The sequence below is a fragment of the Arachis stenosperma genome, chromosome 8 (assembly GCF_014773155.1).
Source record: "Arachis stenosperma cultivar V10309 chromosome 8, arast.V10309.gnm1.PFL2, whole genome shotgun sequence".
Lineage (NCBI taxonomy): Eukaryota > Viridiplantae > Streptophyta > Magnoliopsida > Fabales > Fabaceae > Arachis > Arachis stenosperma.
Genome location: NC_080384.1, coordinates 54688798 through 54712140, shown reverse-complemented (window position 1 = coordinate 54712140; position 23343 = coordinate 54688798). Strand labels below are relative to the sequence as shown.

Below are 23343 nucleotides of genomic sequence, written 5' to 3'. Positions count from 1 at the left end.
TTTTAAGAAGGTAATAGATTTCCCGGAATTTAGAAAAACAATATCAAGCATAAAAATTTTAAGAGGGTTTCTGTCACATCCATAAACAGCTTTAGTAAGACTAGTGACTAGTCTGAGCAACCTCAATAAATCCAAGTGTAGAACAAGACCATACAAAAATATCTTTGCTAATAACATAAAAACGCTAGTTCTTTGGACCAATATCCTTCAGGGCACAGATCTGCTCCTCTCCCATGGCAGACATCACTGACACAACAAGGTCCTTACCCTCAGCAAATCCATCCTTTATCTGCATACACCACCAACAAATGTTATATACCCAGTTAAAATACTGAAAAAACAAATCAGCAAGAATAAACAGTAAATTACATTGTCCTCCCATGAAATTAGGTGATATTACATTCAACCTAACCTATTTGCTGAATGTCATATACCTTAAATCCTAGGAAAAGTTAATGCATTCTTGAACCAAATCCCATGGAAAACAAGGTATAACTTCTGGCAGAATGTGAATCCAAACAGAAAAGGCAATAAACAAACCTGAGTAAGCAGACTATCATCAGTGGGGAGTCTCAGGTCATCCTTAGTGTTGCCGTTTTCAGTAAGCAGGCTCACCTGTAACATCATTCGAGCAAAGCATTCAGACAAATGGAGCAAGATTATCAGAATAGGAATTAAAACAAGTGAAGTAAACATAAGTAGCAACTCACAAATCCATCCTCAGAAATATCAATCAACTGGTAGTCAGTACGATTCACATGGGGAACCTGCAGCACAAAAAGATAGCATAGATTTCATTCCAGTACGAGTTCTTCCAGCTTTTAGTTATCAGCGAAATTCAAGAATCGAATGCACATGAAACATAATTACTAGATTCGTACATCACAGTTGTGGGAGGAGGGCACGATATCTTCGAGCTTCTTGGCAGTGAAAATATCAATTCCAACAAAGTGGCACTTAGCGTGACCGTGCTTACCGGTCTTGGAGGTTGAAACTTCAACAACCTGTTACGAAGAAGAAAACAATTGTAAGCATCAATCAGTGACTTGTGAAGGAGACTACACCAAATTCTTCCAATCAACAATAGCTGCTAAATTGTAAAATCAAAACACGAATCCCTAGCTACTTAAACAGGTTCAACAAATTCAAACTCAGTATCGAACACCACATACACATAAAGTCAGTGTTTGAGAGCTTTCATCAAACAGCTTATACTCGAAAGAAATTAGAGGTTTAAGAAACCGATTAATTCACCAAAATAAGTATTCACCAAACATTATTCAAATATATATACCTAATTCTAACTCAACAACGCGAAGAACGAAGAAAATACAACAGATCTCAATTAGTGAAACGATGAATAATTTAGGAAATGAGGTAATATAAGAATCAAACACGGAACGAACAAACAGCATGTGAATCATTTGATGAAAAGCAAAATCGAAGGAATAATTCGATGAGAAGCAGGTAGATTTTAAGAATTTATGAGTTGAATGAAGAAAAAGAGAGGGGACCTTGCAGGGGCGGCCCTTGATGACGATGTAACCGTTCTTGCGGATGGTACCGGCTTGCTGTGGATAGGTCTTGGAAGCTCCGGCGTCGGCCTTGGACTCGAAGTGGTGCTCCTCGTCCGACATGGTGATGACTGGCTCCGATTTGACTCACTCACCGATTCGACTCGGGTAACAGAAAGGTGAGTGTGTGTAATGAGTGTGAGTGTGGCGGAGAAGGCGAAGACGATAGCGATTTATTTATATCTCACGTCTCCCACGCGCTCTTTCTCGCTCATTCCAGTTGCGTGTGTCTTTTCTTCTCTCTCTCTCTCTGCTTTTCTTAACCTACTACTAGGGTTCGTTTAGTATTTTTCTTCAATTTTTTTATAACAATTTTTTCAATTTAATTGACATATACTATGCCCTATCTTTTTCATTTTTTCGTCAAACTCCACCTTATTCTAATTGAACATGATAACATAACAGGAGGTTAAGTCAAATATTAGTTTTATAAAATTACAAACAGCATTACTTTTATTAATTATATGATAAAAGAGTACTAGAGCTAGCAATTTTTGTGATTTATAGTTATCAAGTAATTATTAATAATAATTTTAATAGTGTGAGATTTTATGCATTCAATAATATAAAATTACTCACTTTTCTTTTGTCGGTTACATGCTGATCAGAATTTAATAAAATTACTGTCTCTTTAGACTTTTCTAAATATCAAATTTGTATACTAAAATTAGTCACTAATATATTTATATATAAATATATATATATATATATATAATTTAATTAAAAATAAATATATATTTGATGTGAACATAACATAGTTATATTTTTATATATTTATAATCGAATATAACAGTTCGTTTTAAATTATTAATAAGAGTAGTTTTTAAACTACGTCAATTTAATTTTTAAAATTTAATTGTTTTTATTTAGTCTCTAAATTTTATCACTCTAACTCCTATAATTTCTGAAATAATTTTTAACAAATAAATATTAACAGGATGCTGATATTAGCAGTTAGATACTAAGATAAAATTTGTAAAATTATGTAATTTTTTTGGCGCTCAAATAATTCAAAAGCGACGTCTTATAACTTGATTTAAGAGAAAAAATTTTAATAAATCCTATTTATAATTTTTTTTGGATTATTTGAATGTGAAAATTAAAATAACATTATTTTAAAGAGTTTAACATAATATTTGACTATCTATGTTAATATTCTGTCAAATATTTGTATATCAAAAATTATTTTAGAGATTAATATAAGTCATGTTTATAATTTGAGTACTAAATAAAGGTAATTAAAACTTCAAAAACTAACTTTAACTAATCACAAAAAAAAACTTCAAAAATTAAATTGAGACTCGCTTACAACTTTACAGATAAAAATAAATATTATTTTAAAATAATCTCTATCATTTATCAGAGACAATGTTATTTTAAACGAAAAAATTGATTCGTTAAAAAAATAACAATAATAGTTAACAAATAATTTATTATTTATTTTTTGCTAAAAACATGAAATCTTTTATAAAATAAATAAAGACTAAATTAAATATTTACTACAAAAATTTTGTTATATGACTCAAAAAAGTTATAACTAAAATATTTTTGGAAAAATGAAAATAATGTACATTTCAAACGATATAGAAAAGATAACTATAAAATTGTGACCTTAATTAAAAGTTTGATTAGTTTTAGAAAACAAAATTTATAATAGTAGATAGGTTTAGGTATTTAACTTCTAACTTGTTATACTTTTTAAATTTCTCAGATTATTATACTTTTGGAGGAGATTAATTTTGATTCTTTATGCATGGCTAAAAAGGCTTTAAATTATTATTTCTTAATCACATATAAAGTTTTTAAAATAATTGTTGGTTGATCTTATGCAAAAATTATAATATTTTTTCCGATTGCCTCGGACGAAGGGGTGCCTATAATGTATATAATAGTATGTGATTAACTATTTTATGTTAATCACATTTTCTTTTTGGTTTTTTATTCTTTTTGGTGTGTTCGTGCTTATCTCTGAAGAATCTTGATGTGGGCCCAAGATGTTTGTGGACTGTTAATTTTGTTGGGATTGCACCCTTTTGATCTCTCTTTTCATGAAAAAATGGAAAAAGGAAAACAGCGTCGGTTTGACGCGAATAGGCAATCATGGGCTTAGACTTTTGATCCAAGACTCTGTTTTAGATGGGAAAAGTATATTCAAATTCTTAATACTTAAAAAAATTATAAAATAAAATTACAAATTACATAAATATTTTATCTTTTTCTCTTTTCACATCTTTTTTTTTTTTTTTTTATCTGTTAGCAGATTATATTAGTTGTAGCTTTGACCACTATCACTTAACAGTGGTGGCGATCACTGCAACGATTCTTGCTTTTCTTTCTCGTCGCAGTTCTATCTCTCCTACTGAACAATATCGACGACGACGAATCTCTCTCTCGCGTTCGTTCTTGACTTGACGGCAACACTGGAAGTGGCGAACAGCGACAGCTTTAACTCCACAGGCGACAACAGCAAGACGCGTATGAATGACGACGAAAACGGCGCACCCCGAGACAGCTCGCAGAGATGACGGCAACGGCAAGACGCGGATAAACGACGGCGAAGACGGCGCATGCTAAGGCAGCCCGCGAAGATGACGACGGCGGCTCCTCGTGGCGGTCGTGCTCCACAGACGGCAAGACGCGGATGAACGGCAACGCACGCAGAGACACCCCGTGAAGATGACGACGACGGTGACTCCTCGTGGCGGTCGTGCTCTCCTCCTTTCAGCGACGTCAGTGATGGAGAAAAGATGAAAAGAGGGGACAAAGGACAAAAATATAATTTTGAAATAGAAGTATTTGTAAAAATTTGAGTCATTGATTCAAATTTTCAATGGCCATGATGATTTATAGAGAATCTTGAATCATAAAAGTTTTAAAAACATTTTTTCTATTGAAAAAAATTCTTGATCCAAAATACAAAAGAATAAACTATTAAAAAATCGAATCTTATCTTGTAAATGCAATAACTTATTAGTTCAGTAATAAATTCTTAAATGAAATTTAATATCATGGCGAATTAGTCATTAGCTTATCAAAAAAAAGACAAAAAAAGAAATTTAAACATCATAAATATGTAATAATTAATTCACTAATTCGTTTTAACATGACAAAAAAAAAACAAATATATAATAAATTTAAATTATGTTTTATACATGTATCAACTTATTACCAATACTAAATACTTAAATAAAATTTTGATTTATAATATATTAGTACTTGAATAATACATGTTAAATTTATAAATTAAAAAAAGTTAAAAAATTTTTGTTAAAAATATAAAAAATTTAAATTTTTAATACATTTATTTATATTTATTAAATAATATTATTTAAAAATTTTAATAATAATAAATTTGTCATACGTTTTTAGAATACATATCAGCTAAATCCATATAAAAAAGGCAGAAATATTTTAATTATAACCATAAATTGGTGTAATTCACCAATGTGTTTTTCCCTTAATGTATCAGCCTCTTGGTTGACGCAGGTATTTACTTTGCAAAACAGATAAGCTTATTAAGGTATTACTATTATGGTTACGGATAAGAACAAAATCCATTTCTATATTAAAATTGAAAAAATATTGTGTGTCTATTTGACCGATGACACCGAAGCTATGGAAATTGCAATTGGAATTTTACTTCAAATGATTCTGATTTCATCGTGCAAAGCAAAGTACTTGCCCTTGAATTTACCGAATTGCACATACCATAAATAAAACTTTGCTACCAATATTCAATTCCATCCTTCAACATTAATATTTCACTCTCATCTATTATAGCTGCATTAGCATTACCTTCTTCCTTTTTCGGGTAAAATAATGAAATTACAGGTATCCATTTATTTTATTGAACTTTATTGTTTCCCATTTTATTTATCTTATCTTGTTTTTTTTTTTTTTGTGGATTTATATTTCTAATACAAATATTATGGGTGATCAAGAGATGACAGGGGAAAAATATATCTGCCCAGGAAGAGTAAGTTAAGATAAGATTAAGAGAATTAGAGGATTGATTGATTAGGGATATTAATGTTTCATTATAATTAGTAAATACTAATTAATTATTAACCATTTATATTTATTTGTTACTACCTTATATAAAGTAAAATTTCTATTATAAATTTAATATCATGAATTTCAAAGAAATTTTTTCACTTTTATTCTTACATCCAAATTATATAAAAAAAATCTAAATTACATGAAAAAAAAAACGTTCAAGTCAAATAAAAAAAATTCAAATCATATTAAATTCTTTCAAAAGGGGAGCATCATGAATCAATAATCTTAAACACATAAGAATTTGCTTTAATACCAGCTGATTAATCACTTATAAGTAGATGAAAAACTTATAGGAAAAATTTCAAATGTACTAGAAAATACCGGTGTTCCAGTTGTTTTAATCGTTGATTTTAATTAATATATATTATATATATTTTATATAATTCAAATCAACGGTTAAAATAACTGAAACACCGCTGTTCCCAGTACACTTAGAAATTCTTCCAAACTTATAATCATTGGCAAGAATATAAGTTTCACTTAGAATTTTTTGTATATAATGGTGAAATTGGTCATTTCGCAAAAGAACTAACTTTATGAATATTAATGTGTTGGTTAGATTGAGTATGAAAAGGAAATTGAGAAGTTGTCAAAGGAACTAGAGAAGAGCAAGTTGGAGGTAGAAGCAAAGCATGAAGCACATATGCAAGCAATGCTTAGGCTTGAACAGAGCCAAAAGATGACTTATGAGATGTCCACATTAATGAAGAAGTGTGACACTCACAAAAATAAGTACATCAAGGAATGTATGGAGGCAAGAGCTCGCATTCGCGAGCTCGAGTCGCGAGCGCAGGTGGAACTACCGGAGCAGAAGAGCAATGAAGAACAACATATTACAATATCTTTGAAAGAGTACAAGTCCTTGGTTGAAGAGGCTAAGAAGGAAAATAGTGAAGTTGGAAGCCATTTAGAGCTAGCATTGTTGAAAAAGGAATTGGAAGATGCAACAATGAAAATTGTAGAGCTAAAAGGTGAATGTGAAGAAGCTCTAAATAGGGTTAAATTGGTTGAAAAAGAGAAGATGGCATTGGAGGAAAAGTTGAAGAGACAAAGGGAACATAGGCATAGAAAGAGGGCTGCACTAGCTGCACTTAGAGAGGTATCTACACCTCAACATTTTGGTGCTTCCACATCTTATGGAACACCTAAAGTGTGCCAACCGTTAGGTAAAGTTCTCAATATCAAGTCCTTGTAAAAGGAACTCTTTGACATAATGTCAAATTATTGTATTTGTATATTTGTGTCTAGTAATAGGATCAACAGTTTGATATGTTTTTGTTATATATATGTATGTATCTTATTAGAAAAATAGTAGATGGTCAAGGAAATATGGCTCATCCATAATAGCAAATTTTGGTGCTTACTATTTCTTTGTAATTTAATCCATTTTAATTCATATAATTAAGAGTAATGCTATATATCAAAGTTTTTTATGAATTTTAATTTTTGTTAAACGGTAAGACTTGTAGTCATGCAACTTATAACTGATGTTAGACCAATTTAGTTAAATTTGGTTAATAAAAATACTTAAATGTGTAATATTATTCTATAATTAAAGAATGTATTATTCGACTTAAATGCTAGATAGGATCGACATATCACTTCCATTAAAGCATATTATTTTGAATTCAGATATTTTATTTTATTTAATTCAATAATTATCCAAATTAATTCTTAAGATTTTTAATATTGGAGAAATTTTTAACAATAAAAATTTTAGTCCTCTAAATTTTAAAATATACAAAACAATCTTTAATATATTTTTGATAAAATGAGACCAAACTAATCTTACTCATACAAAAGATTCTTATAAATCAGTTTTATATAAAGGTTCCAACTTGATTGGAAGAACATCTAAAGAGAGAAAATCAGAGAGATATTTAAAGTTCTCTTCTGCTAACTAATTTCACATTTATTTTATTTTATTGTCGAATTATATTAGATGAAACTTGAATACGTATCTCTTATTGAAGAAAGAGGACCTATGTCGCCTGAGGTATGGCTCATTGGCCACATTTATTTTTGAGTATATACCTATTTTGGTCATCAAAGAATTTCATATTGGACACTTTAGTCCCTAACTAAAATTAATTATTCGATTGGTCCTTAACAATTAACTCCGTCAGTCACTTACGTCCTTTACTCCGTTAATTCTAACGGAGGACAAAATAGTCCCTGACAACTCTAATAGAGGACAAAATGGTCTTTGATCCCTCTGTTCGAAAACGACACTGTTCTCTCTCAATTTTCATCATATATCGCATAACACTAACAGTCTAATACTGTAACTTCAAACTACACAATGCACACTCTATAAATTTAATATTCATAAGAAAAAAAAATCCTAAACTTGTTCTCAACCAATTCATACTCAGGAAACTAATGCCTATGTCTCTCAACTAGTTGTCGTCTTCGATGGATCCCATGAATCTAGACAGCAAGTCTGATTTGTTAAGACTCGTCGTCATCGTTGCCATCTACCTTCTCCTCTGCCCTAACATCTCCATGACCACATTGTCCACAACTCTGATCGCTTCCTTCAACTTTTTCTCCGTACCAATGTTCAATAATCGCTTCAGTTTCCATATGAGCGGCAACAGCGACATTACTCATTGTAATAGCTTGGATATGAGGTCGAAGTTGTCTGCCAACTTGGACTCCGGGAAAGAAGGAATGAAGCACTCAGTGTCTATTTCAAATGAGAATTTGCATATGATGTCGAAGGAGAATCTTCTCATGATGTCCTAATGTCCAACAATCTATATTGCTTGCTGGAGAGTGGAGAAAGGCATGCACTTGGAATAGTTGTAGAACTTGGTCTTGAGGATGTGGTGGACGTTGTCAGGGTTGGAGGTGATGTTATCAAAGACGTGGTAATGGATGTTTTTGGTGAGTGAAATGCAGAGGAGGTGGATGTACCAGTCACAAAGATTTAGGAAGTGTGTGATCCATGATATATTGAGGTAGGTGCGACACGTGTGACAATTACACCATGGCTTAATCTTGGAGTTAAAGAGGAGGAAGGAAAAGATGGAAAAAAAAAAAGACTGTGAAGGTGAAGAAGGAGAGTATGAATGTTAGGGTTATGCGAGATATGATATAAATTGCGGAAGAACAGTGTCGTTTTCGAATAAAGGGGACAAAGATTATTTTGTCCCTTGTTAGAGTTGTCAGGGATCATTTTGTCCCATGTTAGAGTTTTCAGAGACTATTTTGTCTTCCGTTAGAGTTGACGGAGCCAAGGACCTAAGTGACTGACAGAATTAATTGTTAGAGACCAATCGAATAATTAATTTTAGTTGGGGACTAAAATGTCTAATTTGAAATTCTCTGAGGACCAAAATGGGTATATATTTTTTATTTTTTGTGTTGGTCCGATTCGACCCGATAGGGTTCCAAAATTTCAGCCGGACCCTCCATTTTGACGGGTTTGGTAGGCTGGGCCAGTGGGTTCAATCTATTTTTTTGCCACTCGTACCAATTAATGAAGGGTTCTTTTTTTAGATTTAGACTTTCAGGGAGTCACATTTTTGTGTCCACTTCTCTTCATGAAGCCCAAAACAATTTTTGATGACTAACTCATTCATTATTGGACTTTGACATATTCATTGTTTTCTATTAGGAAAACTTCAGTAAGTACCCATCATTTACCAAAAAATAAAATCAGTAACTAAATATATATATATAACCTTATACTTTATCTGACTGTCATACATTTCTCATTAATTCTTTTATCAACATAATAATGTTAGGCAAGTTATACATAATAAAACACTTACATATTCATAGAACACTAGGTAGATATAGTCACAATTATTAACAAATAGTTATAAAAGTAAAAAGTGTTTTAATGAAAAATTTACAAGAAATCACATGGATTTTAATCTATGGCTATTTAGATTTTGGTTAGACACTTCACTTGGCTTTAATTCCAAGTCTTGGGTCTACCCTTGAAAGGGAAAAGGGAAACCTAATACCCAATGAGGTTGCAACTTGCATCAACAAATATGAATGTGTTGATTATTTCCAATTTTTCCAGAAGCATGTGCAAGTCACGTGCTCAATCTAGACTAATGAACACATGACACCTCTATGATCATGCATTTGGTAGACTTGGCTGATTTTGACGAAAACAAAGACAAAATAAAAATCAGTACATGTTTTAAATCAGAACAAGGTGTAAATTAAATGATGAATTTGGCCACATACTATACTATATTGTCAGGTCAAAGTCAACATGTCTACTTGTCAAATTAAATTAATTAAAATTAAATACTGTATGTACTACACATATAACACGTGTGGTGGGGATAAGAACTACTTGTTTGTTTCCATTAACAGCCATAAAGTAATTTTAAGACTCTACCAGCATGTAGGGCATAATTGTAGCATGTTTGAAAATCTGTGTTGGGAGTTGTGTCAAATTTAGTTTGCTGATTTTGATATTGTTTACTTTAGAGAATTTAGAATTTGAAATTGCTATAATAATATAAAGTCTTAATTAAAAGTGAATTTGCATACTTTCAATTACAACTTACGATACAATTAGCCTATCAAAGATTTAATAAATTTCAATTAAAAAATATTCAGATAATGATAGCATGCCTACTAATTTCATTATCTATTTTGTGATTAAAGAATGCTATATTATGGCCAATATATATATATATATATATATATATATATATATATATATATATATATATATATATACCAAATTTAACGTAAAATTGGAGCAGAAATGCCTTTCAACATTAAGAATATAATTAAATCAGATTAAACATTAAGAATAATTTTAAAAAAATTTAAAAATTTTAAAGACAAAAAAGTACTTTATTCTTATTATTATTACTGATGGCAAATATATTATTGATCAGTGTATGTTAAAAATATTTCTTGAATATACAGAAATTATTAGTAATACATATCAAAAGTCTTGTTTCAAAAATAATTACCCACATATATTTTTCAAATATTATCATTAATCACTATAACAGAGGTGTTGCTTTGTGGCAGTTTTTTTTCTATTAGCGGTAATTTTAAATCGCCGTAAAATCAAATTTCAGCGGTTTAGTGGACTGCCTTGGTTATTGGCATGGAGAAATGATTTTACAGCGGTTTTCAATAACCGCTGATACAACCGCCGCTGAATTAGTATTTTGCGGCAGTTCTAAACTGCCGCAATATACAAATATTAGAATTTAGTCATTTTTACCGGCAGTTACGAACTGCTGCAATGTTATTGCAATTTTTTAATATATGACTTTTGCGGCGGTTATAGAACCGCCGCTAATTCCAAATCAAATTTTAAAAAAATGAATTTTCTTTTTAAAAATGCTAATTTTTTTGGGTTTAATTTTAAAAATATATTTTTAGCCCTTTTTGGATTTTGTAATACTATAAATCTTAATATTTTAAAGCCATTGAATCTAAACTTGCGGTAAAAACCACAAAATTAATTGAAAAATAAAATAATATATTTATATAAATATCAATATAGTAAATCTCTTGCTAAGAATTACATAGTCAAATTTAAAAAAGTGTTTACTTCAAACAAAAATAAGTCCAATCCTAAAATTCTATTTTTCACTCTGTCCTTCTACGGAATTCATCCTTGTAGCGATGTCTGACGGCAGCTCCTCACCTTACCTTTGAAATAGATATCATAGAACACTCTCCATCGCCTGCCTCTTTTTCTTCTCTGCTGCTGCTTTGAACCTAATAGATTACAAGCATTGCAATTTTAATACTGTAAATAGAAAAATGAAAGGAAGTAAACTCAGGCGCACAAGATTATGAAATATAACAACAATGAAGTATATATTTTATCAAATATCAGTTGAGCAAAAACATTCTTTTAAATCAACATAAGAATAAAAATAAAAACAACTTGCAACCATTTCACAACAGATTTTAACACACAAATTATTTACCAATAAGTAATAGTAGAAGTGTGGCTCGAATATCAAATGTTGCGCGAGGCAGGTTTCCTCTTCCTTTACTTCCAACAGCAACATTCAATGCAATGTCATCAGTAGCTGCTCCAGCCAAATGAATTAGTGGCCAATAGAACAAGGTAGCAGGAACACGTTCAATTAACTGCATTGCACTCACGAGACTTGAATTTCTACCATTTTGTACACCATCTCCAAATAAAGAACAAAGTCACAGCTGGAGGAACTTTTAAACACAATTAAAAAAATAGTATGTCACTCATTAAGGAAATAAAATAGAGGGTTAAGCAAAATACATATGATATGCCAACTAATACTCAAACGAAAGCCATAAATATCAACAAAAATTTCAAGGGGTCATCCAGATAAACACTATTCAAAATACATCATCAATAAAAAATAAACATAATCAGTTGGAGAGTCATTTAATTTCTTATAAATGCTTTTTCATCGGACAATATAAATGTAATAAGAAAAATCAATTCCCAAATCCAAATCCAATAAATCCAAATCGATATAGACACAATATTTTAAATAATTATGAATTCGATTGGGAAGTAAAAGTGAAACCAATACTATACAAATTGTAACAAAATTATATTAAATTTTCTATATAAATCGATCTAAATTGGCATGTTAATATAAACATATTTTATTTCATAATTACATCATCATCGGAAAATATAACATGCATGTCCACATCGTTAACTTTTGTGACATATCTAATCAAATGAAAAATATTACAAGCAACACAGAGCTATTACAAATATAAATACTACACTTGATTACTTTGACTAGGTTAGTTTTTATATAATTATTTTTGAAAATATCCATGATGATCGAAGCAAAAGCATCATAATTATAATTGTAACAAGAATAATCCAACAAATCAATAATCCAAAGAATGCCATTTTATGCAGTCTGATCTGATTTAATTTTGTGGCATAAAGTTTGAGAATTAAATTAAAGTGGAGGAGACTTCAAATATACATTATTCATGGAAGAGATAAGTTTGTGGTAGAGTCTAATCGAAGAATGTGATGGAAGGCTTGCACGTTTGTCGTTGTTATTGTCACACTCATTGATTGGTCTTTGTTCAACCATTCCATGTTTAATTCAAAATTTTGAATTTTATTATCAACCTCTTTATTTGAAAAATGACACTGATATTGACAAATTTGTTTATATAAAAGCAACAAGTTCCTTTTATTTCTGCTTGGACAACATCTACTTGAAATAGAAGAATAAAGATTCTCTAGCAGCCCATTTAGATAGGAATGAAGGATAAATATTAAAGATTAAAATTATAAAAATAATTTAGATTGGTCGAATAGTTAGTTCACTTATTTATTTACATAATTATCGAAATTTAAATTTTATTCTATACATGTAATAATTTATCATTGACTATCGATAAATTCTTAAATAAAATTGTATTCTATGCTAACAGTTAGTCTTTAACTTACTAAATTAAAAGATATATTGTAAAAAATAAATTAGAGAAGTCTTCATATACTTGTAGGTTAAATTGAAGGATTTGAACTCTAAAATTAAATAACATTATAACATTATATTATTGAAAAAATAGTTTGAGCAACAAGGCTTATTCCGGAGGATTCGAGCTTGAGTAAGGAGAAAGATGTTGGAATCTTCCAAAGACAAGTTGGTCGATCGCTTTATCTATGAAAAAAATTTGATATAAATTTATAATAGATAGATACCTTGGTATCATTAAAATAAATAAAATAAATAAAAAAGCGACACCGTTTTTTAGGTCTCTGGCATGCACAGTATGTGGAACCGATTTTGAAGTCGAATTTTCTTGTCTTATTTTACCGCTATTTCTTCTTGAGCTCGAAGATATTTTATTGGTGATCATTATTGTTACTGAAATTAGCACTCTTCACAACCAGCTTACACGAACAACCCCCTAATTGATGATCAGGCGTTTAAGACTACTAATCAAACGATGACGTCATTTAAAAAAAGAAAAAACCTAATTTGTCCTTTTTTAAATCAATCCTGATAGAGAATTAAAAAAGGTATAACTAACAACAAATCAACAAACATATTTAAATGTATTTTATATTACTTAATTGTTATTAATTATTGATTATTTAAATTTTATTTTTTAACAAATACAAAATTAATGACTATTAATTAGAACCTAGTAAAATTTTTATTAATTGCCTCTTCTTATTCTAATTTACCTTTTTTTATTTATTATGCAAATTCTAATTTCTCTTTTCAATAAAAAAGTCCAAATTCCAAAAAAAAAAAACAAAACATAAGATAAAAAATCATTAAAAACCTAAAAAAAAACATACAAAACATAAAAAAATCATCCAAATTCTAAGAAAAAATATATATAATTATAGGAAAAAGAATCATCCAAAACTTATAAAAAGAATAATCCAAAATTCAGGAAAAAGAAACATAAAAAATTAGTTAAAAAAATCATTCAAAACCAAATAGGAGGAGGAGAAGAAGAAGAGTCGTAGGGTGACCGGCGACAACATTTTGGACGGTGTTGCGTACACGGTGGAGGATTCGCGTTGGCATGTTGTAAGGAGGAAGCCACGGAGGCCGCGCATCGCGAGTGAAGAAGTCGCCATGAATCGGAGTAGTTGATCGCGCGTCGCGAATGGAGACCCGCTGGTGGCTGCGTCGCAACAGATGGGGGCCGTGGCGGTGCAGATGTCTCGGGACGGTGGACGGCAGCGTCGACGAAAGAAGGACGACGACGAGACGCGAGGAAGAGGCCGCGCATCGCGACGAAAGACGCGACGGTGGTCAATGGGTGGCGGCGTCAAAAAAATGCGTGAATACGACGGGTTTGTAAAGGAAGAAATTTGATTGTTTTCAAGTGAATGGAAAAGGGATTAGGTTTTTTATAGATTGTTTTTACTGTGTATTATAAATGTGATTCGAATAAATATAGAAAGAATTTTTTTGAATTTTAAATTTTAAATTTTTATTTATTTATAAAATTTAAATTATAATAGAATTAGCTTTTGTTGGCTTATACTTTTCTTTTTAACATTTTTCCTTCCACATATACATCCGTAAGAACTAAATCAGTATAATAGAAGTAATGTCATAAATTTTTGTTAAATTTGATAGACTCTATGGATAGAGAGATATGTATATCTAATTTTTAAAAAGGTTACAAATTTAAATATATTTTTAAATGATTAAAAATTAAAATGTCTAAAAAACAAAAAGTAAAAAATCTATATAATTATTTATCATTTTTTCAAACTTTTAATTAAAGATTAGTGGTGATAAATATTTATTCTCTTTATATATAATTGTTTTGAAATAATATTTTTTTGGATAATTTACATATCCCTGTAAAATCAAAAGCAAATATATAGATTAAATGACTCATAGACAAATTTAAATAAATAGAATATTGTTGAATAATTTTTTAATGGGAGTAATTCTTTTACAAAACCCACTATTATTGCATTAAAAGTTTATACATTATATTAGATAATTAATTTTGTTAAATAATCAATTAAGATACCAGTGAATTCTAATTAACTACCATATAAAATGCAACAAAATGTTTAATAACACACACAAAAAAAATTCCACAATCTTACTCAAATGAAACTCTATTTTCAATTTTTACTATTACTCACAATAAATTAAAAAAAAATGCACACATTTTAAAAATTTATTTTCAAAAGTCTTAATAAAAAAAACATTCAACATGTTACAAAAGAAAACATCTAAAATAATCAAACAAAAATGAGATATCTTTTTTTTTTAATTCCTAAATAAAAAAGAATGAACATCTGAAAATAAAGAAAAGAAATATTTATTCATCAAAAACACAAAAAAATATCTGAACTTAGAGGAAAGAAACATTTAAAATTTGTGAAAAGAAACATCCAAAATAAAAAAACATCTGAAATTAAAAAAAAATAAAACTAATAAAAATAATCATCCAAAACAAAAAAAAAAAAGAAAAAAAGAGCTCCAAGACAACGGAGGAAGAAGAACTCCATGGGAAGGGATCAATCGCACCGAAAATACGTTGCACGGAGAGATACACATCGCAACCATGAGGAATTGACGTAGGGAGAAGAGGACGTCGCATTCCGCGGCGATTTGAGACTCCCGCCAAATGGAGCTTGACTTCATAAGGATCCAAATGTGTTGTTCGTAGCGAGGAGAATTCGACGTAGGTCGGCCCGGCAAGATGCATAGAGGAGTTTTGACAGAAAATACAGTGACAAGTCGGCAGCGTAACGGACGATTGTTCTACCGATGACATGAGGGAGCGTTACACGTTCATGAAGTCGTTACGTGATGATACCTACGTTCAAGAAACTATATGTGTTCATGTTCATAGAGGAAGGTCCTAATTTTGTGGAACTAATCCTAATTATTTATAATCTTATTTTTAAAAAATTTAAAATTTTATACTTTAAAAAATTGTTCAAGTTGGCTGAATGATATATATATATATATATATATATATATATATATATATATATATATATATATATATATATATGGCGGTAGTCCGCACGCATATGCAGTTGCAGAAATTTAAATATGGAAACACTAAAATGAAGAACTGAATAAAAGATTTTTATTGAATGTATTGAAAAGGGAGAAGAGGGAAGAAGAGCTGGAGAGCTTACAAGGAGAACTCTCAGAGCGTCTCTCACTAACTTCTCTCTATGTTTTTGTAAATTGAAAAGGGTGCCTTACAATGAAAGCGTGGCCTCCTTTTATAGTTGAGAAAATTACTGTTTCTATAGTGCAGGTTATGTTAACCGGTACTATTGCTACAGTACAAGTTGATACATTGGTTATTTGCAATTTTGGCTTAAGATCTATTCTTCTCCTAGATTGATTCCAAAGCAATCGTCTTCATTTTGATTGTAATCACTTGATGATTCTTCCGAGGGAGTAGGATCATCTTGGTGTTTTTTGTCTTCATCAATCATCTGCATGATTTGTTGAAGGTGTCTTGCTAAGGTTTCTTTTGATTGGGCCCCTGCAAGGGCTGCTACAATTTGGGCTTTCTGGTTGAGGAATACTGATTCTTCATGGTCGAATGATTTGGTGAACTTGGGGTGCTCTTTGAACCAATTTCGAACTTTATCTGGATGGGCCATGGCGGCATCAAACTGAGACCACCATTTTACATAGGCATTCCTTTGAAGCATAGGTGGTGCCTTTGGATGTTCTTGTTTGCCATACCTGTATTGCCATGAGAATACCCAGGCCAGGGAGAAAACAGAGAAAAATTGAAGATCTGTAGGAATGCTTGTTTCCTGTTGGTCAAACTTTTTGGTGAAAATTTTGAACCCCTCGTCGGTAGGTGGGGGCAAGATTTCTGGTAGAGGACCAAAGTAATCCCACCATTGGGAGAACCAATTTGGGAATTGATAATTGGTATTTTTCTTGAAATAAATGAGCCAAGAATGTCTATTCTGATTATTTTGTAACCAAAATACTCTTGTCCAGGCATCCACATAATCCCAATAAGAATATCCTATCGGGTCATAAGGATTAGAGAATTTTTTAGTATTGTTTGGATTTTTACCAAATTGATTAGGGGTGAGTACTTTTAAAATTTGAATGGTTGAATGAGTTATGTTGGTGGCATCTTTAGGATCTTTGTAATGTTTTATTGAAACTGAATCTGAATCCACTAATATGAATTCATAAAACTGTCTGGTTTTGTTCAAGGCTGTTGGTCTAAAATGGAATCCTGGTGGAAAGACTTTAGGAATAACTTTAAAAGGTGATTTTTCCCAAAACTCGGGTTCCATTAGAAGGACAGATGAGAACTTGTTTTTTGAAATGTATGTGGATGGTTGTTTTAATTGAGTGTTGACAGGCTGGGTTTGGTTTGATTGAGGTGGCATTGTTTGGGCAATTATTTTTCCTTTTGGATCATTGCAAATGGTTTTTTGAGTTGCTATTTGTGAGATAAGTTTGGTGAGGTCTATTTCATCTTCATCTGAACTGTCACATATGTCATCCCAGGATTTTTTATGGAGCTTTGTAAGGCCTGCATCTTGTAAGGCCAACAAGGTTTAGATTGGGAAGGCATAATCTGCCTTTGTTTGTTTGGCTGTTTGACTACTTGGGGGTTGAGTAGATGACTCAACTACATTTTTTGTGATCTGAGTAGATGACCCAGTCGGCTCTTGGGTTATAGGGAAAGGTTGTTGGGTAGATGACCCAGTTGGGGTACTTGACCCAGATCTCTTGGTCGGCCCAGGAAGGGCTAGGCGAATACCTCTGCCTCTTACTGAGGCTAATGTTGCCTTTTTAGGCATCTTTCTCTTGATTATCTCCCTGCAAATATTCACGTGTGAGAAAGTCAGGGAGAGAGTTTGAGTTACCTTTGATATGCTCAATGTCGAAATCAAAGACGCTTAAAATTGCTTGCCATCTGGCAAAAATTTGTTTTGATGCAAGATTTTTTACATCATTTTGTAACACGTCTTTAGCTGATTTGCAATCAACTCGAACTAAAAATTTTTGATTGAGTAAGTCGGATTGAAATTTTGTGATGCATAAAACAATGGCTAAAATTTCTTTTTTGATTGTGGAATATTTTTGTTGAGTAAAATTCCAATGTTTGGATGTAAATGCAATGATACATTCTTTATCATGCAGTTTTTGTTTTAAAATACCACCATATCCTAAATCTGATGCATCAGTTTCTACTATTTTGAATGCATGAGGAATGGGCAGATAAAGACATGGAAGATTGCGGACTTTGGTTTTAAGAAATCTGATAATATCCGAATGTTTGTCTGTCCAGGGTGGAGGATTTTTCTTAAGCCTATCATGGAGGGGCTTAAGGAGATTGTTCAGATTCGGGATGAAATCTGAAACATAATTGAGACATCCTAGGAACCTCTGGAGCTGAGGTTTATCGAGGATATAATCTGGAAACTTTTCTGCAAACAAAATTGATCTTCCAATAGGAGTTATTGTTCCTTGGAAAATTATGTGACCAAGAAATCGGATTTTTGTTTGAAAGAGAACAATTTTTAGTTTAGAAACTGCAAGTCCATTTTTTTGGATGATGTACATAAAAGTTTTAACATGTTTGAAATGTTCATCCAGAGTCTGGGAAAAAATTAAGACATCATCAATATAAACGATTGCAAAGTTTGAATATGGGTTGAAAATATCATTCATGATTTTCTGAAATTCGGAAGGGGCATTTTTCAGACCAAAAGGCATTACATTCCATTCATATTGCCCAAATGGAACTGTAAAAGCTGTTTTATAACGGTCTGATTCAGTGATTTGGATTTGCCAAAAACCCGACTTCATATCAAATTTTGAAAAAATATTTGCTGAGTTTAACCTATTAAGCAAATCTTTTTTGTTTGGGATGGGGTAACGAATCCACTGTAAAGCTTGATTCAAAGGTTTGTAATTGATAACAAGCCTGGGAGTTCCTCTTTCTATCTCAGCTTGTTTATTAACATAAAAAGCAGAGCAAGACCAAGGACTTTTGCTAGGCCGGATTAGTCTTTTATCCAAAAGATCTTTAATTTCTTGCTGACAATGCTGCAAAAGCTGCTCATTCATTTGAATGGGACGGGCTTTTGTAGGGATTTTTGATTCTTTGAAATCCTTTTCATATGGAAGATCAACAATGTGTTCTTTCCTATCCCAGAAGGCATGAGGCAAATCAGAACAAATAGATTTTTCAATTTGATTTAAAAGATTTTTTATTTTTTCTTGAATCTTTGGTTGAGAAAGCTGTGATTCAAGGGTTTTGAAAGAAATTTTTTCTTTTAGAAAACAAATCTATTTGGTTTTGGATTCAATTAGGTTTAGAGATCTCTGCTTTGGTGAGTCTAAGAACTCAAAGAAAGTTACTTGTCCTCCTACAAAAGAGGTAAGTCCAGGCCAATCTGCCAGATATGGAAACAATAGATTTATGAAAGGCGTCCCCAAAACTACATCATTTTTTATATCTTTTGCTATGATGAAATCTGTGGGAATATTGATATTTCCCTTTTCAATAAAAACATTGGTTATTTTAAAATTGATACTTAGCCTTTCACCCGTTATTGAGCTAAGGCGTTCAGTAGTTTTTTCGAAATATTTTGTGGGGACCAGACCTTCCTTAATACAGTTTGAATCTGCACCTGAATCAAAGAGTGCAATGGTGTCAAAAATAAAATTTTTAACGACAATTCGGACAGTAACACGATGTTTCATGAAGGAGAATACATTTATTATTCTCAAAATTTCTTTTACCTCATTGTCGTTAGAAATTTTATTTTCTTGTTCCTTAGAGCACTCAGTTTGGTTTAAAAGAGAACCAAGATCCTCATCACCAGATTCTTCTTCTTGTACCATTGAGAGAGAATGAGATGATGATCATTTTGGTTTCTTTTGATTTCTTGGATTTCTCTCTTAAGGTTGTTAACCTCATTTTGGAGGTCCTGAATGGTTACGGGACGAATAACTTGTTTTTCTAATTTTTTGAAAATAGGTTTGACGTCATATTTGTTGTTAAGGACCAAACTTTTGGGTTTTTTCTCCTTTTGTAAAGATCTTTTTAGTTTCAAAAGAAAGTCTTTCTTTTGTTCTGGATTGTCAATAGCCTCGATAGCATCAAATAAGAGATCTTGATCTTTGGATAAAACATTAATTTGCTTGATATCTGAATCTGAGGATGACTCAACATCATCAACTTGGATATTGTTGATATTATTATCAGAAGATTCTGGTCCAGAGTTATCATCTGAACTCTCAATCATAAGATTATTAATCTGTTCCTCAATCTGAGGATCAAGGTTCAGATTATTAATCTTTCCTTTTAACCGACAATATTTGCTAACATGTCCTGGTTTTTTACATGTGTAACAAATAATGGGGTTTTTCTGGGGATACTTTTGGAAATTCTTTTGGAAACCTGTTTCGTTTTTAGGTTTTTAAAAACCCTTTTTGAATCTTCTAAAATTCTTTTCAGGGTTAGGTTTAAAAACTTTTCGGTTGGAAGGTCTTTTAGATTTCCTTGGATGACAAGCAGGAAGACCAAATTGTTCACAGAAAGTTCCCAAATCGATACGATTTTGAGTTTTCTCACGAGCAAGTTGCCTTTGGATTTTATCATCTTGACAAATCTTTAGGGCAACCTTTTGGATAAAAGAAATGAGTTGGCCATAACTTAACTCATCATAGGGTATTATCCCGTCTGGAGTTAAGCTACGAATTTTATCCCTTACTTTATCTCCAAGGGATTTGGGGAGTCCAGCAAGGAATTTTTCTTTCCAGAAAGGTTGTTGACTGTCTTCTCTGGTATAAACCATAGTAAGAAAGGTATCTTTATACCATCGAAAGTCAGACAAAGTTTTGCATCTAAGATTGGAAAGCAACTCCGCAGAACGGTCTTTCCAAAGAGATGGATCACCAATGAAGTGGCTTGCTATGGTAAAAATTAAGGTATTGACAGCATCGGGGATAGGTTCCTCGTCGTCACTAATGATGGGTTCGTTCTGGTCGTTGACTTTTATGGCAGAAAAGATTGAGTGTTTTTGGTTATCGGAAAGGTAGTTATCCCACCATCCCTTCAGTTGACCACTAAACCCGGAAACAATAACATTGGCTATAGCTTCTTCAGAGGTATCATGGGCTGCTTGATAGGCTGTTCCTACCATTGTCATATGCTGGAGCATACTCATGATATTATATTCCGTTTTGCCATCTATATTCCATTCATAGACATTATTGGCATTGAAACTAACAAAACCTAGTTCTCTTTCTTCGAGAGCTAGATCTGGAGCGGATACACGATTATAACCATACGTAGAGGGTTTAGTTAAACCCTTCCACTTGGTTAGGGAGTTGCTCAAAATGGGACTAATCTTGAGGGATGATTTACCAGAATCATCACTTTGCTCAGAGCAAGATTCATTGGATTCAAGTCCGAGTGCATTAATGGCTTTAGATGAGCGTGTTTGAATACGAGAAGTAGATTCACCAGAGTTTGTAGGAGTTTCAGGGATAGTAGTAAAACGATTCAAAAGTTGATCAATCTTTTGAATAACTTCCGAATCACTAGATTGTTGTTTTAAAATGGAGGTTTTAAGATTTTCCTTAGCCTTGCTACTTATTTTGAAAGGTTTAAAAAGAGGTTTCTCAATACTTTTAGAAGGAGATGCTTCAGAAACATTTTTGAAGGAGAAAGTAGATCCTGAAGATGAAAGGTTGTCACCCAAGCATTGTAAAAATCTGTTGGTATAATTTGATTGTTCAATGAGATTTTTAATATCTTTAGGGGCGACAGCTTCATCCACATTCTTTGTTTTAAAGGGAGAGGCCATAACAGGATTATGTCCTTCCGTATTTGAAATAATAAAAGCTCCTTTTGGAGGAAACTCAGATCTAACTAAGTTCCCATATTTAACTTTCCAAGTTGAAATAACATTTGCTGAAAATGAAGTTTGTTTAGTTTTAAAAGGATACTCAATGTTGTTTTTTATGGAATAAGCATGAAACCATTCAAAAAAAGGAATATGCATTCTAACATCATTTAAAAATTTGTAATATTTTTCTTTGAATGTTGAGATTTGAGAAGCTGTATAAGTACGTAAATACCATTCTCTTTGGAGGTCATACTCTTCAGAGTTAAGGTTTTTACGTAAGGCTTCTCTGTTTATAACAAATTCTGTGTTATTCATTTACCATTCAAAGAAGAATATGTTGGAGATTGATGGGATTGATGAGAAGATTCAACTTCAAATTCTACATCACCATCATCTTCAAGGAATGCCTATGTAAAACTGGCCTGCATTCATACTGACGCTTACTTATCATCCTTCTTCCCCTTTCCCTCCTTGATCCACTCCGGGCCATCTGGTATCAGAGCCTGATGGGGAAGTAGGAATATACATATTATCATTAAACTATCTCTGAAATTCATGGATCTGGGATTTTTCTGTTCAGGTTCTTATTTACTATTCATTTTTGTATATATGAAACAACACTTTAAATCTGGAAGTACATGCCGTTTAATCTTATCACTAAAAGGGGCTATAGCAGTAAGACCCTGGATTTCGGGCAGTAAGGCTAACTTGATGATGTCCCTAAAAGTGATAAGGGTCCAAACGTAAGAACTCCTGGTGGCTATAGATTTAAAGGATTATTAAAAAAAAAAGAGTTAAAAACCCAGATTCAAAAATTTGAGTGATAGTTTAGTGATAATATATACGTTCTCTCTGAACCAAAGGAGGGCCATGATATCAGATTTTATGTAATCATGTCTAAACTCTTTCGCTCTCTCTCTAGACGCCTTTCCTTTTCTTCACCGTCCTCTTCTTCTTCCTCTCCGATCCATTCCTCTTCCAATCCCCTTACTGAGAAAGTTACTCGTCTTGAGGAACTTTCCCCCAAACACAATATCTTTGAAGAAGAAGTTTGCTTCGAAGATATCAATCAAGCCATTGACAATTGGGATTTTGGGTATTTCCCAATTGTCAATGGCTTGATTGATATCTTCGAAGCAAACTTCTTCTTCAAAGATATTGTGTTTGGGGGAAAGTTCCTCAGGACGAGTAACTTTCTCAGTAAGGGGATTGGAAGAGGAATGGATCGAAGAGGAAGAAGAAGAGGACGGTGAAGAAAAGGAAAGGCGTCTAGAGAGAGAGCGAAAGAGTTTAGACATGATTACATAAAATCTGATATCATGGCCCTCCTTTAGTTCAGAGAGAACGTATATATTATCACTAAACTATCACTCAAATTTT

The 23343-nt window shown here is 31.9% G+C and overlaps 2 protein-coding genes across 2 annotated transcripts; one reads left to right on the top strand and one right to left on the bottom strand.

The window, feature by feature from the left end:
• LOC130946373 (eukaryotic translation initiation factor 5A-2) lies at positions 1-1798 on the bottom strand. Its single transcript, XM_057875100.1, has 5 exons — positions 1515-1798; positions 882-1004; positions 711-767; positions 541-615; positions 1-289 (listed from the first exon to the last, which is right to left on the bottom strand). The coding sequence occupies exons 1-5, from the start codon at positions 1635-1637 to the stop codon at positions 185-187; spliced, it is 483 nt and encodes a 160-aa protein (XP_057731083.1). The 5' UTR covers positions 1638-1798; the 3' UTR covers positions 1-184.
• Positions 1799-5329: 3531 nt separating this feature from the next.
• On the top strand, positions 5330-6882 carry LOC130943502 (uncharacterized). Its single transcript, XM_057871406.1, has 2 exons — positions 5330-5405; positions 6193-6882. The coding sequence occupies exons 1-2, from the start codon at positions 5394-5396 to the stop codon at positions 6826-6828; spliced, it is 648 nt and encodes a 215-aa protein (XP_057727389.1). The 5' UTR covers positions 5330-5393; the 3' UTR covers positions 6829-6882.
• Positions 6883-23343: the final 16461 nt, after the last annotated feature.

Bases quoted from the DNA above. Each gene is read 5' to 3' on its own strand.
- LOC130946373 (XM_057875100.1), bottom strand. From the start codon at position 1,637: ATGTCGGACGAGGAGCACCACTTCGAGTCCAAGGCCGACGCCGGAGCT. The intron at 1,005-1,514 runs GTCCCCTCTCTT...TCTTCGTAACAG, and splicing joins TCAAGGGCCGCCCCTGCAAG to GTTGTTGAAGTTTCAACCTC. The intron at 290-540 runs GTTTGTTTATTG...TGGTGTATGCAG, and splicing joins ATGATAGTCTGCTTACTCAG to ATAAAGGATGGATTTGCTGA.